Genomic DNA, 17,466 nt, shown 5'->3' with positions numbered 1-17,466 from the left:
AAAAGGAGGCAATATTTACATTGAAGTTAATCAGAAAAGGTAAAAATGAGTCATTTAATTTGGTAAAAAGATAAGACACGTAAATATTTGTCATAGAAGGCTTTGGGCATTAGAAATATAAGTTTTAGTGCCCAATTTGTGTTTTATAATTCTGTTTTGCCAAAAATTATCATTTATGAATATAATTTGATTTTAATTCATTGAGAAAAGCTAGATATACATCTTAATTAATATTAACTTTTGCTTTATATATATTTAGTTATTTTTATACTAGAGCTGGCTGTTTGTACTTAACGTTAGTGTGTAGCATCTCTAAAATCTAGGCAAAAATGTAAGTATGTCCCTTAAAACAATGTCCTGTATTTTAGCAATTTTGCAACAATTTTACTTACTAAATAATTATGTTTAGTTTTCTTATATTGTAATATTCTAGGTTAATATTTTCTGTTTGTTATGGTCGTTTGCCATACCGTGTAATTTTAAGGCTTCGCTTTTAAGGATGCAGTTGTCATCCTTGTTTTGAATTATTATTTACGTACGTACGTATAAATAAGCCAAAATATTTCAATAATCCTTTAAATTTAGTTTTCATATTTAACTTTAGTTTTATCCAGTGATTAAAAATGTCAGAAATAGTAGTTCTTTCCGTTCCACTGAAAAAAGGTAAGAAGAATAGTTGTTTATTCGCAGATACCGTTTTATAGACAGCTTTCCGCGGATATTAAAATGAAAAGTTCTAAGATAAATTCTCTCGGGGCTTATAAAACTGCATTAATCTTCGATTGTTTTTATTTTAGTATTATTGGAAAATTGCCTGTAATACAATACAATACAGGATTTTTTAGTATGGCCAAGAATCAGGTCTAAACCGGCGGATATTTTTCTGGTTTCGATGCCATATTCAAATATTGAAATTCACAAGAACACACCTATTAATTAATTCCTACAAAATTATGACCCCTATTGTGGCTGTGTTTATTAGAAATACTTCTCCATATATATTATTAGGTACCAACATATTGTTCTGATTATTTTGTTTATTCATTGACCTGTACCTAACCTATTCAGGATGGGATGTGGACATAGTAAAACCTTTGAAGAATATGATTTCAAGTACATCAGATAAGAAAGAAGAATATACAGATGCTATATCAACACTCAGCACTATGAGGCACATTGCCTTGAAACTAGGGACACTAACTTTTTATTTCATGATTTCCTAAACGTTAATATTTTTATATCTTTAGCTAGGTTCAGTATATCCTTTTTTGCCAAAGGTTAATAGTTATTCTTAAAATTTGTCATTTGCGCTGTCTTAAATCATTATTGCTGAAAGTTAAATTGTTTTCTTCAAAGTGTAAAGTCGAGTATAGAACTACGCTTATCCACCCATAACTTGGGTTCTAAGCAGTGGTTAGGCATAAAGAAAAAACACTACCCTCTTGTCACACCCCCTATTTTATTTTATTTAAAAATAAGGTGGGGAGGTCTGTGGACGGTCGCATGGGACTTTTTGGGAAAGGACAATTTTTTTTAATTTTCACCTAAAGTACATTTTTAAAAGCGAAGCTTTTCTATAATTAGGGTCGGTCCGTCCGTCCGTACGTCCGTCCGAGATAGATAGCTTTTATTAGTTAATTTAGGCATGTTAGAAATGTCCTATCGATTTCAAACTTTGCATAGTGATTCCTGTAGTAGTTAGGTACGATTTAGAAAGCGTTGCAACTCTATAATCATTACCAGAATGTCCGTACGTCCATTTTAAACATGTTGATTTTTCTACTTTTTTAACAACAAATTTTTATGTGATCTAATTAACCGTTTGATCTGATTTTTGGTATATTGATTCCTTGGACAACAAAGAACAATATTATAAGCGAAGCAACTCTATAATCAAGTCCTAAAAATGTAAGTATGTCCTTAAACAATATTCTGTATTTAAGCAGTTTTTCATCAGATTTACTTACAATTTTGTTTCCTTCGACTTTTAAACATTTATATTCTGATTAGGGTTGGGCCGGATACTTTTTTGGCCGGATACCGGATACCGGATATCCGGCTGATTTCAAATGCCGGATATCCGGTATCTGGCCGGATATCCGGTCAACGCCGGATATCCGGCAAATATCCGGTTATCCGGCCAAATTACCGGATATCCGGCCGGATAACCGGCTAAAATACTAGATATTAAAGTAGCAAAAAAATATTTATTAATAAACTTTTGAGATTTCATATATAAAATTTGCATAAAGATAAACATATTCAAAAAATGTTCTTCTATCTTCAATAATAAGAAAATTATAGCCATTTAAAATTTTAAAAAGCAGAGATTTTTGGTGTAAAATATAAAAAAAGTTATAGCCGGATATCCGACCGGATAGTTTCAATATCCGGTATCCGGCCGGATATTGAAAATGGCCGGATATCCGGCCGGATATCCGGCCACACCGGATATCCGGCCCAACCCTAATTCTGATTATTCATTTCTCACACTATAAAGAGTTAATTTTCGTTTGTCCTAACGTTTCAGTGCTTCGCTTTTATGGATGTTGTCATCCTTGTTCTAGTCCATGAATCCTCAGATACAACTGCTTTCTGTGGAAGTTTTTTTGCTTGTTTTAAAATTTTGTGCAAACAGGAGAAAAAAGTGAGGCCAGCCTGGAGCACATGGCAAAATATTATGACCAGCTCTCCAACCTGACACAAAAAATTCCAACTCAAGAATTGCAAATTCCTTTCAAGTGGCAGGATGCTTTTTCTAAAGGTAAGTCTGTTATTATTGATAAATTCACTGAGTGAAAAAGTCTCTGATACTTCTTAGTTATTTATTGAAATACATCTGGTAAACATTGTTTAGAAACAAGATGTGTATATAGCATTATATTTATTGTTTTCACACCTCTCAAATTTCAAATGTTGTTATTTTGTTTAAATAGATTTAGTTATTTTTATCAGAAAGGTGTTACATTTCAATTTGATTGGTAACTTATTGTTTATTAAAAGCGAAGCTTTTCTATAATTAGGGTCCGTCCGTACGTCTGTGACGGATAGCTTTTTTTAGTTAATTAAGGCATGTTAGAATTGTCCTATCGATTTCAAACTTAGCATGGTGATTCCTTTAATAGTTATAGGTACGATTTAGAAAGCCTAGCAACTTTATAATCATTATCAGACTGTCTGTTCGTCCATTTTAAACATATTGATTTTTTTTACTTTTTGATTAAGAATTTTTATGTGATCTAATCATCCGATTGATTTTATTTTTGGTATATTGATTCCTGGGACAACAAAGTATGATGCTTTAAGCGAAGCAACTCTTTAATCAAGTCCTAAAAATGTAAGTATGTCCATAAACATTATTCTGTAACAAGCAGTTTTTCAACAAATTTACTTACAATTTTGCTTCGACACTTATACATAATATTTATTTTCTGATTATTCAATTCTGACACTATACAAGTGTTAATGTCCGTTTGTCTTACCGTTTCAGTGCTTCGCTTTTATGGATGTTGTCATCCTTGTTTATTTATATTTTTATATATTTTTTAGCTTTTACTGTACGCAAATCTATGTTTGGGGCTTGATCTTGCTGTAAGGGAGGGGGCAGGTGTGACACTTTTTGACTTCTAAAAGTCAAAGAAACTCAACTTAAAAAACGAGTTTCAGCACTGAAATTTAACATTGCAGTCGCTTGAATGAGGTACTATATGGAACTGTGAAGATACGACGGTAAAACCGCCGCTCTCGCCAAAAGCCCCTCCTCATGTTTTCATTACGAAAAAATATAAACTATATTTTGATGAAAAAAATAGGTTAATCTTGGATGATTCAAAATTGTCTAATTTGGAAAGAAAAGGCAAAAATTAATTTCATTGGGAAACGGCGTTTCCGCCGCTGTTTCTTCACAGTTCTACATAGTACCTCTTTAAATCAACTGCCATGCCAAATTTCAGTGCTGTAACTTTTTTTAGTTGAGTTCCTTTGATTTTTAGGTTAAGTTTAGAAAAGTGTCACACCCGCCTCCCCCCTTTTATGCATATTTTCTTTTCAAACCTGCTTTTTTAAAAATTGTCTAATTGTTGTTTTGAAATGTTAAAAAAAAAACAATTTGAAATGACATTAATGTTTATTTTCTCTTCAGAGTTTAGCATTTTGAAAAATTCTAGAGGTTGTTTTCCTACTTTTTCTTTAAGGGTCCGTTTTTGGTGGACGAATAACATTGACAGTATCAAGCATCAGCTACGAGATGGTGGCCACCTTGTTCAACTATGGAGCTATGTGCACACAAGTGGCGGCTTCACAGAATTTAGAATCTGAAGATGGTCTTAAGGAATTGATTAACATCGCAACTTAAAAACTTACATTAGTTAGGTATTATGTTATACTTTAAAATGAGCTAATTAAGTTTTCCTTAATTTTAAAGCTAAATTCAACAGAATTAATGTTTTCTACCTTGTAGTTTGCTCATTAAGAGAAATGAAGACTATACATATAGGAATATATCATTTAATATGTATGTAATGAAATTCCTTATAATTTCTGACATCATAAACAAAGCATTTTGCAAATTGTTTGGAAACTGATGTTAATCTATTGAATAGAAAGCAAACAAACATTTACAAACAGCTGCTGGTATATTCAACCAGCTAAAGGATAGAGTTGTTGCTGCCATTGAACAGGAGCCCACACCAGGTTAGTACTGTTACCATATGTATATAAGGGGAGGGAGCTGAGGGAACATTGGACTATAAATTACATTGGTACCTAATGATTTTTAACACGTTTTTTAATTCTTTGGCTCCAATACTTTGGAAACTTTTATTTGTTGATTCCACACTAATTGTGTCCAAACTTTCAGACCAATAATTTTAATTTAGAGAAGGGGAGGGGGTGTGGACGACCCCTCCACTTATTTTTTAAGCAATAAAAAAAATCATTGTTCATTATTTGTACGGGTGATTTTTCTTGGGTGGTTGGTGGTAGCCTCTTCAAAAAAGCTATAACTTTCTTAGGACCTATAAGAAGCTACATTGTAACGGTGAAACATATCGCTTCAGTAGTTAGTGAGATCCTTCGGTACACAGTACACATAGACAGACATCCTGTTACTTTTAGCTCTCGGTTACAATTAGTATTATAAGGAAAGTGTGCCGTTTATGTCAAAACTTTTTGTTTTTTAGATTTGGAACCCGAAACCTTGACCCTACTAAGTGCCATCTGTTTGGCTCAAGCTCAAGAGTTGGTTGTACAGAAAGCTTTAAAGGTTTGTCAATAAATATAGAATGTTTAGATGATGTATCACTTAACTGGACCAATGGGATCACAGTATACGAATGATCCTACGACATTATTGGTTAAAAAGTTAACACATTTTGTCACTTAACAACAGTTTTAACCTTTTGCTTTTTTAGCATCTAAAAATTTTGTTTTTCGTATTATGTTACATATAATATTTATTCAGTCATGATTCATTTGTCAAACTAGAAAAAGTTGTCCATTGACAGAAAAATAATATACCTACCTATATATTTTTTATTTACGTAGGTATCTAGGATAGTTCATTTATTTGTTTCTTTTATTTAGGACAAAATGAAGGAGAGTATAATCGCGAAGTTGTCTAAGCACGCCGATGATCTGTTCTCCGACGTGCTGAAGAACATGCAGAAGGAGAGTGTACGCAGCCTCTGGGATAAGGATTGGGTACCTGTGGTTTCGGGTAAGTTCAGGAAGGAAGGCCAGGGAGGTGACATTGGAGTTGGACTGTAAAATGTACGTACCATCATCCAATTCCAAAGTTGTGTTAACATGTTTTCTTATTCTAAAACTTTGGGTACTTTTAAAATCTTGATTGGTTGATTGAATCTATCAGCGTCAAACTTTTCAACTAATAATTTTAATCTACAGAAGAGGTATTTTTGTTTATCCATGGCAATTTTTTTTTTAAACAGGGCCTTCTGTTAATTTTTCTGTCTTTTTGGATAAAAGACTAGGTAGCTTAGGTACCTTCCTTCCAGCCTTTAAAAATAAAAATAAACAAGGATGACATCATCCATAAGTAGCGAAGCTCGAAAGTTTTGAATGAAAATCGGGAAAAAAAATTTACTATAGAGCAGTGTCATACAATAAACATTAAACTTAGTAAATAGGGAAATCACTAAACCTTTAAAATCATGCAACCTTTAAGATCACGAAAACTATTGTAGGAAAACAAGCCCTGTACAATGGACTGGCCCAATATCACCAGTCTCGTGTGTGCAATGCGGACAAGGCCATTGGTGAAGAAATATCCAGGAATGTTCATTTATAAACACTCAGGGATCTAAAGGATAAGAGAATAGTGAATAAATTGATGTAAATCATACACAAAATTACCCCGTCCGTAGATTAGAATTAGTTGTTGAACGTTCGAACACTTAACTTAATGAATCAACTAATCAAAATTCACTACAGTTCCCAAAGTTGTTCCGTCAACAAATAAGAAAACGTTATTATAAATCTTTGGGGACTAGTGATAAACTAAAACAGCCCATTGTCCACACTCTCTCTGCATACTCTACATATGTAGGCAGGTTGACAAATTGCTTGGATCTCGTAGAGTTATGTGTTCTAAGACTTTAAAACAAGGCAAATACCCTCCAGAAGTAGCAAAGCAAGTAAAATAGTCTTTTATGCAGAAGTGAATGTACTCACACAGAAAAAAACCACTTATCTCCAATAGCAGCTGAATTAACAACATTTTTGCAAACAAAATAAATTAAACCTACATATTGAAATACTTTTATAGTAGTTGCGCTTCTAAGAATCAAGAATAAGAATCATTAAAGAAATTTAGATTCAATAATTTACTGATTTCAATTGATTTGAATCATGCTTTCTTTTGTAAAGAACATAGATTTTGTTATGATAGATGAACATTATTTTACAGGCTACAGTATGCTCTTGAATTATTTACAGCGGCTGAAAAACGTGCTGGTTACGCTATTGGCTGCTCTAAGGAATATAGAGATATTTTTACAATTTAAGGACATACACTGAAGTTAATCTACTCCATTGTTGCTCCAAATCCGATTTATTTCTGCTGGTTAAAAACTGGTTCTGAAATATAGAAGATAATAATCTAGGATAGATTCCCCGAGTAATCCTTTAAAAAGGGTATTTTGTTTGAAGCTTAAGATTTCAATAACTACTAAACCGTATAAGTTTTAGGTTTTAGAAAACTTCATATGGTTCTCGGGAAGTTTTAGGTTTTTTCCCCCTAGTAATACAATGCCCCTAGATGCTAGGGGCGCAATCACTAGTAGGTACATATCCCATAATACATAAATCTTAAAAAGTCACTTGCACTAAATTGAAATTATCTCATATTAAAATAACAGGATTGGTATAAAAGATCCAACAACTTTCTAACCGAAGCAAAGAAGGACAACGACTTTATTTATCACGAGAGGATTCCAGAGGTTGGAAAGTTGGCTCCTATTGGCAAGGCCGCAGTTGTAAAGGCTACAGAGGTTCCTGACAGGTTTTTCCCACAGGTAAAGTTGACGACCGTTATCTGCCCCCAAATATTATATTAGATTTATTTCACTTGTTGGCTAACTTTATTCCTGGTATTGAGGCAGTGTTGCGGAACCGCATTTATTGTATGCGGATCCGGATCCTTGACAATAAAAATAAAATCACCAAATTTTTCAAAAAATATTTATTCTTTAATCTCGAAGTCTACTTTTAATTTTCAAGTCTGAACCTAAACCTTAAAGATTGGCTCTCATCACGAGAATGTCTGATTTTCAAAATTTGTAAGTGACTATTTTATATAAATTTAAGTAGATTTTTCCATAAATGTATTACCCCAGGATCTGGATCCTTGGACTCAAAAAAATGCGGATCCTTGCGGATCCGGATCAAGATCCACAACACTGAATGGAGGGGTTGTGAAAGTTCGACGAAGTGAATTGAAATGAAAAAATTAAACCTAAATGTGCTTTTAGGAGACCGACCTATTTGAAAAGTTGACGCCAGTTCATATCCAACAAGCACTCTCCGCCTTCAATGCTCGCAAACTAGAGTTGGTCCAGAAAGAAGTGAACAAGCTGAAGGAATCTTCAAATATTCTGAATGAACTGTTATCCTCCATGAACCTGCCAGCTGCTCTTGAAGACACTACAGGTATTGTCCATAAATCTAAAACCATACCCACACTTTTTATAAAAAATCACCTAAAACCATCGCGGGACCTATGAGAAGCTTCACTATATCGGTTCAGCGGATAGCGGATTCTTCACTACAGACAAAAAAATATAAGAATAAAATTTATTCTCTTTAAGGCGGAGGGTGTCCCCCAAGTTTGAAGGAAAAATCTGCCTCGGTTATGGAAGCCGGGGGTGTTGATCAACTTGAGAAACTGATGCAAGAACTACCGGAGCTCCTGCAAAGAAACACGGACCTACTCAATGAGAGTGAACGGATGCTGAGAGAAGAAAAGGACAGCGATGACAAACTCAGGGCTCAGTATAAGGTAAGATTGATTTATGCTTTCACACAAAGTGATTATTGAGCCTATCCAAAAAACTAATAGAAAACACACACAGTTAACTTACCTAGTTTATGATTTTTATACAAATGACTTATTAATAGTTTGCCATAAGATTGTTCTTTTTAGCGAGTTTTTCGCAACACACACACAACAGACAACAATAATTTAATGTTATTTAAGGATATATAAAAATTTGTGACCCTAATGATAATATTGTTTTGTTTAGGATAAGTGGAATCGAACCCCATCAGATAAATTAACCAGCACCTTCACCACGAATGCCTCCAAATACAGATCAATTATTAATACAGCACAGGAAAAATACCTTAACCGAGATCTTAAAATGTCTAAAAACCCAAAGTCTTAATATAACGTTTTCTTTTTCGTTGGCTCAACAACTGTGGGGACTTTAATTCCCTAGGAGATAGTTGCACGAAATGCATTTGAACTTTAATTTAGTGAACCACATATGGTTTATTAAACATTTATTAAGCATATGATATATTATATGTATATATTTGAAAGAATTTCAATTTTCTACAACGTATTTTTAAAATATATAAGGGCTTGAAAATAATATTTTGTGATTTATGCAACTTAGACATTGTTGAACAAAACTGAAAAACCACCTGATTAAGGTTAATTTTTATTTCAATTATCTTCATGGCTAACCTAACCTATATTTATAATATTCTTTAAGAACATTTAAATGTTTACTATTTCTATTACCCCAACTCGTTAAATGCACTTTGTGCAACTATCCCTTTTGCATGAAGCTTAAGGTATTGAATTAATAGGATGCGGATTCAATAGTGAAAGACAAGTTCAACGCCCACATCAACGGCATGAGGGCTTTGGCTGCAGGTTAGTCAACTATGCCTCTGAGTCATTTGAGTGAAAAGGAGTGGCTCAACCCTTCAATTTCCAATTTAGTTTTAATAGAAAAAGATTTTTAAAATCTTTTGAGGAGAGGGGGGAGAATTAACTTTATGGGCTGATTTCTCTAATATATAGTCACAAACCTTCTATGGATCTTGAAGAAGCTTTTATTAATAACAATATCGGTTAACCGTTAGATACACATACTGATAGACATCTGATAGACATCCTATTACTCTTTTATATCAATGGATTGTAAGAACTTAGGGTACATGGCACTTTTACTATTAGTAAAATTATCATCACTGTGTTTTTAAAAGGGATGGTTTCACGAAATGCATTTGAACTTAATTTAGTGAACCGCATATTTTTTGCTATTTAATGGGTTAAACTATATCTATATGGCATATATTTGAAAGAATTTAAATTTTCTACCACGTTGTTTTGAAAATATCCAGACTCGTGAAAATTTCAAAATTGTCTTTTTGTGATATATGCAATTTAAAAAGACGATTTTCTTGATATTTTAAAAACTACGTGGTAGAAAATTGAAATTCTTTCAAATATATGCCATATAAATGTAGTTTATCCAATTAACCAGGGAAAAATATGCGGTTCACTAAATTAAGTTCAAATGCATTTCGTGAAACTATTCCAATTGGTTTTATATCTGAGTGAATTTATATGGAAACCTCATACACTTTACAGCTTGAGTCAAAAAGCATCTTTATTTTTAGCAAGTTGTTCCTACAAAATTATTCCTGCTAAGTCTGTTAGATTTTTATATATGTTCTTTCATAACATTACATGTATCAAAATGCTTACAAAACAGGAATAAAAAAAGGAATAAAAAATATGTGGTAGGGGGGAAAAATGTAAAAATTCAGAGAACTGAAAGCATTTTTTTTTCATTTTTCTTCCCTCCTAGGTGAAAAAAAAAAGAATAGGTATGTGGGAGGAGGATAATATGAATAAAATAAAGAGTTCTGAAAATATTTTCAAAGAGAGAGGTCATTTTCTAGTAAATCCCGTAAAGGTGTGTGTTATAAGGCCTAAAAATAGTAGTAGAACGATAAGGTGCTCTATATATTTGTATTCCCTATTGAATAGAACAATAGGGAAGAAATTTTTTTTTTTTTTTTTTTGATAGCCGTACCTGGAATATCTGGAAATTTCTATCAAACGCTTTGTTTGGCTCAAGCTGACAAAAATAAAAAAAAATATAATTATAATAAATCAACCTGTAAAGAATGGCTTCTTCCTTAGTTTAATGGTATAGATTGTTCTTAACCTTTACATTGTACCTATAGAAAACATTATTATTATAATTATATTTTTTTTTAATTTTTGTCAGTTCGAGCCAAACAAAGCGTTAGATAGAAATTTCGTATTTTTTAAAGATATTCCAGGTACGGTTATCAAAAAAAAAAAAAAAAATCCCTATTGTTCTATTCAATAGGGAATACAAATATATAGAGCACCTTATCGTTCTACTACTATTTTTAGGCCTTATAACACACACCTTTACGGGATTTACTAGAAAATGACCTCTCTCTTTTTCAACTTCCTTGCTAGAAAAAAATGAATTAAAAAAATTTAAGAAGGGGAAAACACATGAATCTTGTGCAGAATATACACCCCTGTATCATCCTTGATATTTCTCTAGGAGAAGGTGCTATGATTGCATTCCTACCCCAGGGAGCCGGAGGACAAGGGGGAAGCGCCTCTACACAGCTGAAATCACTCATGGAACAGGTATTTACAACCATAAACTTATTCATTGATTGATTGGTTGATTTAGTGATTATACAAAAGAGTCTCAACCTACATCGTGACGACTTAGGTCAAAACCCTACGAAACTATGGCTAATTAATCAATCAAGCAAGCACAGACTTTTAACGCTGTAGAATTAACAATGATGACAAAATCAATAAGTAGCCAAGGATTAGCACAGCGATAAAGTGAGTTATAGAGCAGATGTAAACAAAATATTAATAAAAAAGATAATATGCGATAAATCTGAGAGAAAAAATCAAGAAACCTTTAACAGGATTTATGCCTTTGAAGCATGACCGATGCAATGGACAAACGGAAATTATATATTTAAATAGCAGCTGAGAAAATTACATTTCCACCATAGTGTTACGGACAGACTGATAGTTGGATAAACAATGTGAATTTTAGAGTATTTCGCTACCTAAAAGAATATAGAAGATATAGCCTAGCCTAGCCTCAACTGTCTAATTTCATAGGTGGAAACATTGAGAGCCGAAAGAGCTGTAATAGATTTTGAGCTCCGCAACGCCAATGTTGACATGAAGAGTGTATTTTTGTCGGCCGCAGCCGGCGGATGTCTGAACGAACCCGTGCTGTCGGTACAACATTTGGACAGGGCCTACAGCGGACTTCAGGATTGTGTTCTTCTATATTCAGCTTGTTGTATAACCACCTGATAAAGGTCGTGCAAACAAAAGAGTTGCTTGTTTGTTTTTGAGTTTTAGTTTTTCAGATTTTTTATATGAATTTAAATGAAGAGGGATTGATACAGGGTATTTTCTAATTGGCTTGTTTATTATTTTAGGTAGGTTAGGTTATATTTGGTAGCTCCGCAGGCTTGAGGCAACGCAGAGGTTTGCATAAGAAAAAAACTATACCCCCCACCCCTTCTGAATTTAACTTCTTTCATAAATAAGGGGGGGGGGGATCAGTGCTTGACATTCATTTCATAGGAAAGCTATCTTTCAAAACAGGCGTATAGTCCCTTTTGTGACAACACCTCTTAGGGGGCGCTTCTTCGTATTTTCTCAGTAGCTTTTGATAGTTTGTTTCAGGTGAGGTTTGGCAATTGGCCCCGCAGGGTTAGAGCCCCCCGTATCGGCTATAAATATGGGAAAACCTACTGTGAAAATACGACTAAAGGCCCTTTAATAGACGTTGTCACGAAAGGGACTATAAACAGTTAAAAGAACACAACTTTGCACAACAGGGTCAGGTTAACCAGAGCGTGACGTCACAAGAACAGCTGATTGCACAGATACAAGACTTGTACCAAGCTTTTATTCAGGAATATATCCCGTCAAGTTGGAAACTTTTTATAAAAATAAAAATTAGAAATAAATACCTACCTACCCTTAGTTTAATCATGAATTTAATATAGAATTCTAAGTTAATAATGATTAAGTAATAAGTAATTAGTTAGGTATCAAAATAAAAAGGGGTATGACATAATTTTGAAAAATGTCCTAATAATTGAAGTAATATTATGCTATGTACATGTGCATTCACTATTATATATATTTTAAGATTGATGACTGAATTTCTCATCAAGATTTTCTTAACAGATGAACATCTACTTTTTGTACTAACTTTTTCCTTTCTTTTTATGTTTAATTGATGATTTAAGTACTTAGTGTCTTAAAATAAACTGTGCTACTTAAGGAGAGGTATTGTAATTTCAATTTTAAAATTCTTGAAAGTGATATATATTAAAACTAGGAACGAGGAGGTAAAGGAGGTGATAGAGAAACAGCTCTTAAATCATTGGCTCAGGAATATATGCATTGTCAATCTTCTTTATTTACCTAAATCATTTTTTTTCCAGTATAGTTTCGAAACCGATTAATATCCGCTGGATTAGAATCAGTTCTCAGACACACTGAAAAGTTATTGTATTACAGACAATTTTCCACGAATTTCATAATAAAAATCTTTGAATTATTATCAATTTTGTTAATCAAATTAAAAAAATTGTTGTCAAAAAAGTTAAAAATCAACATAATATAATTGGACGCAAAGACATTCTGATAACGATTATAGAGTTGCTACGCTTTCTAACTCGTACCTAACTGTTATAGAAATTATCATGCAAAGTTTGAAAACAATAAGACAATTCTAACCTGTCCAAACCGTTCTGGACGGACGGACGCTTTTAAAAATACATCAAATGCATCAACCTCTAGCATTTTTAAAAATCTAGTGTATTTCTTTTCGAATTAATTGAGTTGTTGATTACAGCTGGGTTTCACAGTAATATCATCAAATGCATATAAACCTGCAGGCGTACGACGCGTACATGGAGCTGAAGTCCAACCTAGAGGAGGGGACCAAGTTCTACAACGACCTGACACAACTCCTCGTCACTTTCCAGAACAAGGTCACTGACTTCACCTTCGCCAGGAAGACAGAAAAAGAGGAGCTTTTGAAAGGTATGTGTCCTTAATTTTTTTAACGGCTGGATAAGATCCAAAGGGGGACTAGGGAAATACTTTGAATTTTCATGTTACTTATAATGTCTTAAATATTTTCTTTTGATTTATTATATCAAACTTTTATTGTATTGTATTATTACTTTAAATTTTTTTCCTTTGTTTTTTTCTCCGTTTTCATTTGTGTTGTTTTGTGATATTTTATTTTGTTGATTTTAGGTATTTCTGAACAATAGTTCATAGTTATTTTCTTCTTGTATTTTAAAATGTAAGTTATTGTCTGTTTATTGTTATATTGGTGCCGTTTTACAATTATGCACTTTGCTTTGGTTCTGGGCTTACCAAATCATAAGATTGCTGGAATATTTTTATGGTATACTTCATTGAAATATCCTTTATTACAAGTAAAATGGTTAATGATAATTTTGCACTTTTTACCTACCTTATAATAATATTTTTGCTTTGTTATTTGATAAAATATTGATATTTTAACATCCTCTGTTAATGACGAAATTTGTTTATGGATACTTTCATTTTTTTTTTTTAAACTGTAGCCAAAAAGGAGTAAAGAAAAATATTTTTTTCTTTTTTGATGTTACCACATAACAAAGCAACCACTAAAATTAAACTGAATGATGAAATTGTCTAGTTTCTGTATCAGGGGTGTATATTCGGCACAAGATGCAATTTTTCCATACTGAAAAAAAATATTTCATTCCCCCCCCCCATAATTGCCCCCCCCCCCTAGTTTTTCCCCCCTCCCACATTTTTTTTATTCCCCACCCCCCACCTTAGCAAGGGATCCCGTGCAGAATATGCACCCCTGTTCTGTATTGTGTGTACTGTTTCATCCTTGTTTTTTAGACATGACAACAAGCATGGCTAATTTAAGCATGGCCGCACCACCCCAGGCACCAAGTCACCATGCAGGTAGGATACAAGGGGGTGACTCTTCACCAAAGATATATTCTATTCCAGTATTCAGGTGGATTAGAACCGGTTCTTAGCTATACTGAAAAATCGTATTACAGAAATTTTTCACAAATACTAAAATAAAGATCATAATGTTAATACCAAACATTGACGTAATACTGACAAACAATTTTATATAAAAATTTTTCCGCAACCAATTTTTTTTATTCTTTAGTTACATCACAAAACATGTTTTACCCTAAACTACCCATTCTTGAACATAAAATATAGCATGCAATAAATTTGTTCCATTGCCCTGTTCTTTACTTGGTATCCACCCTACACTATGTTTATTTTTAGAAACTACTGACCCCTCAAGACCTCCCCGCAAGAATGAGCCTCCAGCCCGCCCTCCCCCACCCACAGTACAACCAGGGGGACCCATAATGTCCGATTCGGCATCAGGTTACAATTTAGTTTTACTTAAATCGTTATCTCATAATATAAGCAAATGAGGAGTTTTTGTCTCAATGATCACTCATATGTGTTGACCAATTTGTTTTAGAAAGTATCTAGTGTCATGGTTTGTTTTTGGATATTTAAGGAAAATTGGACAAAAAAATATGGGGAAATATGAAAAAAATGCTACCTGTCATTTCATCTACAGACACAAATGTCCCTATGAATGACGGTAAATTTAATTTTAATACCCTAGTCTAAAAAATTTTAAGTATCGGACTGAAAACGCCAAAAATATGAATGAAAATGTAAAAATATAGATATTGCCCAAAACCTGCAAAAAAGCAGTCTAACCGCCATTGATGTATTAAAGTGAATTATGCTCCAAAATGATGGGAATGTTGACAAGAAGTTTCAAACTTCTAGCTTAATTAGAAGCTGAGAAAATCACGTTTCCAAAACTTCGTGTCTAACGGACTGACATTTATAATTATAAAGTAGCTTTGCTTCTAGAAACCGGACACTGTATAAATATATATGTTGTTTTAGGTGCGTCATCAGCTCCACCACCCCAACAGCAGGCACCTAACCCTTACGGAGGTAAGATAATCAAGCCTAACCCGGCCCTGTGAACTACTTGTTGGAGGCAATTTCTTTTGGTTGGACAGAGATAAGAAACCGGACAAAAAGAGAAACACTTTTCCATTTCATATAATGATTGAAATGTGCTTCACTACAAAGTGCTTGTTAAGAACTGAACCACCCACCTTAAAAATAAGGAACGGGAACTTTTTCCTGAGGGGGGGGGGGCGGGTTGGCATCACTGCGGGGCTTATACCTCGTGCTTCCCAACACCCTATTAACCTAACATAACCTATAAACAAACAAAATATACATATAAATATTTTTAAAAGTAAGATAGGTTCTTCTTAGGAACTTAACGCCCATGTTAATTTAGATTCTAATTTTACTTTTCAGGTGCCCCAGGACCGTTGCCTTATCCCATCCAGCCCAACAACATGCCCATGCCTTACAACCCCTACACCCCCATGCCAGTCGGATACAATCCATATGCAGGAATAGTATTATATTAGATTTTATTATTTGCTTCCTTTTATACACGGATCTCAAGAGATAAGAGACTAAACCATAAATGGATATACAGCCCCAATTTTTATAAACAAAAATATCCATTATGTAGTTATAAATAATCGATGGAAACGTTAGGACACCAGGCAATCAAGATCTACCCTAGTACACAATTTCAGGCAACGAATTGGATAAAATATCCAATTTCTATAAAGAGCTAATATACCTTGCTAGTTGACATTGTATCACAAATCTTTGACACTAATCATCCTATTATAGAAGATTGGTTTGAATTTGAGCTCTTAATTTAGATTGCCATATTAGATATTAGATCCAAATTTCTATTTATTGACCCACTAAATATATTATTTGTATACATTCATAGATAAAGCGAGTTTAATTTAGTTGATTTTGTTTACGAAATAGTTTTTTTTCAATGTATTAGGACAAAAATATAATATTAATACGATAAAAACAGGCTATCCGCAGCAACCAAACATCCCAGCCTACCCTCAGCAGGCGTACTACGCCCCTCCCCCACAGGGTTACCCCCCACAGCCCGGATATTACGGGTATCCCCCGCAGGGTCAGCAGGGATACCCCCCACAGCCACCCCAGGGCGGATATCCCCCACAAAGGCCACCACAATAAAGAGATTATATTATTACTTGATTGTGTTTATATGAAATGAAATGTTACACTTATATATAAATGAAATTGTTAAAAATATGTTAAAAACTAATAAGATAATTATAGCTTTTAAAATTCTTTTCCCGTATCGCTTCGAAACCGATTAATATCCGGTGGATTAGAACCGGTTCTCAGCCATACTGAAAATTTATGTCTACCATCGTATTATATTCAGTTTTATACGAATATAAAAATGTACAATCCTAAGAATAAGAACCAGTTTTTGTAGCCCTTGCCTTCGGCATCATGGGGATTAAAGAACTTGTTTTAATCTTATAATTGTATATTTTATATTTGCGGAAAGCTGTGTATAATACGATCCGACTATTATTTTGCAATCCTAAAATGCTCAAAATTTTTCATAAAATGATCCCTTTTTTCCACAAATTGTAAAGGGGGGGGGGGGCGAAAGTGACACTTTTTGAATCCAAAACTAAAAGTCAAAGGAACTCAACTAAAAAAAGAGTTAGAGGTCTGAGATTTTGCATGGCAGTTGCTTTATAGGGGTACAATATGGAACTGTGAAGAAACGGCGGCGCAACCGCCGAGAAAAGGCAAAAAAAATTTCGGCGGGAAACGGCGGTTTTCGGCGGTTGCGCCGCCGTTTCTTCACAGTTCCATATTGTACCCCTATAAAGCAACTGCCATGCAAAATCTCAGACCTGTAACTCTTTTTTTAGTTGAGTTCCTTTGTTGAC

At 33.7% G+C, this 17,466-nt stretch overlaps 1 protein-coding gene across 1 annotated transcript; it reads left to right on the top strand.

Annotated features, from left to right (window-relative positions):
- The first annotated feature begins 206 nt into the window (after window positions 1-206).
- Window positions 207-16,083, top strand: ALiX (programmed cell death 6-interacting protein-like protein AliX). Its single transcript, XM_080167135.1, has 23 exons — window positions 207-663; window positions 1,069-1,192; window positions 2,640-2,764; window positions 4,194-4,330; window positions 4,602-4,692; window positions 5,181-5,263; window positions 5,584-5,716; window positions 6,204-6,292; window positions 6,927-6,997; window positions 7,379-7,532; window positions 7,989-8,166; window positions 8,325-8,515; window positions 8,760-8,851; window positions 9,333-9,397; window positions 11,079-11,167; window positions 11,666-11,825; window positions 12,401-12,480; window positions 12,912-12,963; window positions 13,472-13,618; window positions 14,483-14,548; window positions 14,891-14,995; window positions 15,539-15,589; window positions 15,968-16,083. The coding sequence occupies exons 1-23, from the start codon at window positions 624-626 to the stop codon at window positions 16,081-16,083; spliced, it is 2,439 nt and encodes an 812-aa protein (XP_080023261.1). The 5' UTR covers window positions 207-623.
- Window positions 16,084-17,466: the final 1,383 nt, after the last annotated feature.

The sequence above is a fragment of the Acartia tonsa genome, chromosome 7 (assembly GCF_053477335.1).
Source record: "Acartia tonsa isolate MP-2025a chromosome 7, ASM5347733v1, whole genome shotgun sequence".
Taxonomy (NCBI): Eukaryota; Metazoa; Arthropoda; class Copepoda; order Calanoida; family Acartiidae; genus Acartia; species Acartia tonsa.
The sequence above is the reverse complement of the archived record's forward strand: the minus strand, read 5'-3'. Positions and strand labels throughout refer to the sequence as shown.

Coding starts and splice junctions, on each gene's coding strand:
- ALiX (XM_080167135.1), top strand. CDS start 624: ATGTCAGAAATAGTAGTTCTTTCCGTTCCACTGAAAAAAG. Junction 8,167..8,324: donor TGCTCTTGAAGACACTACAG/GTATTGTCCATA, acceptor ATTCTCTTTAAG/GCGGAGGGTGTCCCCCAAGT. Junction 8,516..8,759: donor AACTCAGGGCTCAGTATAAG/GTAAGATTGATT, acceptor TGTTTTGTTTAG/GATAAGTGGAATCGAACCCC.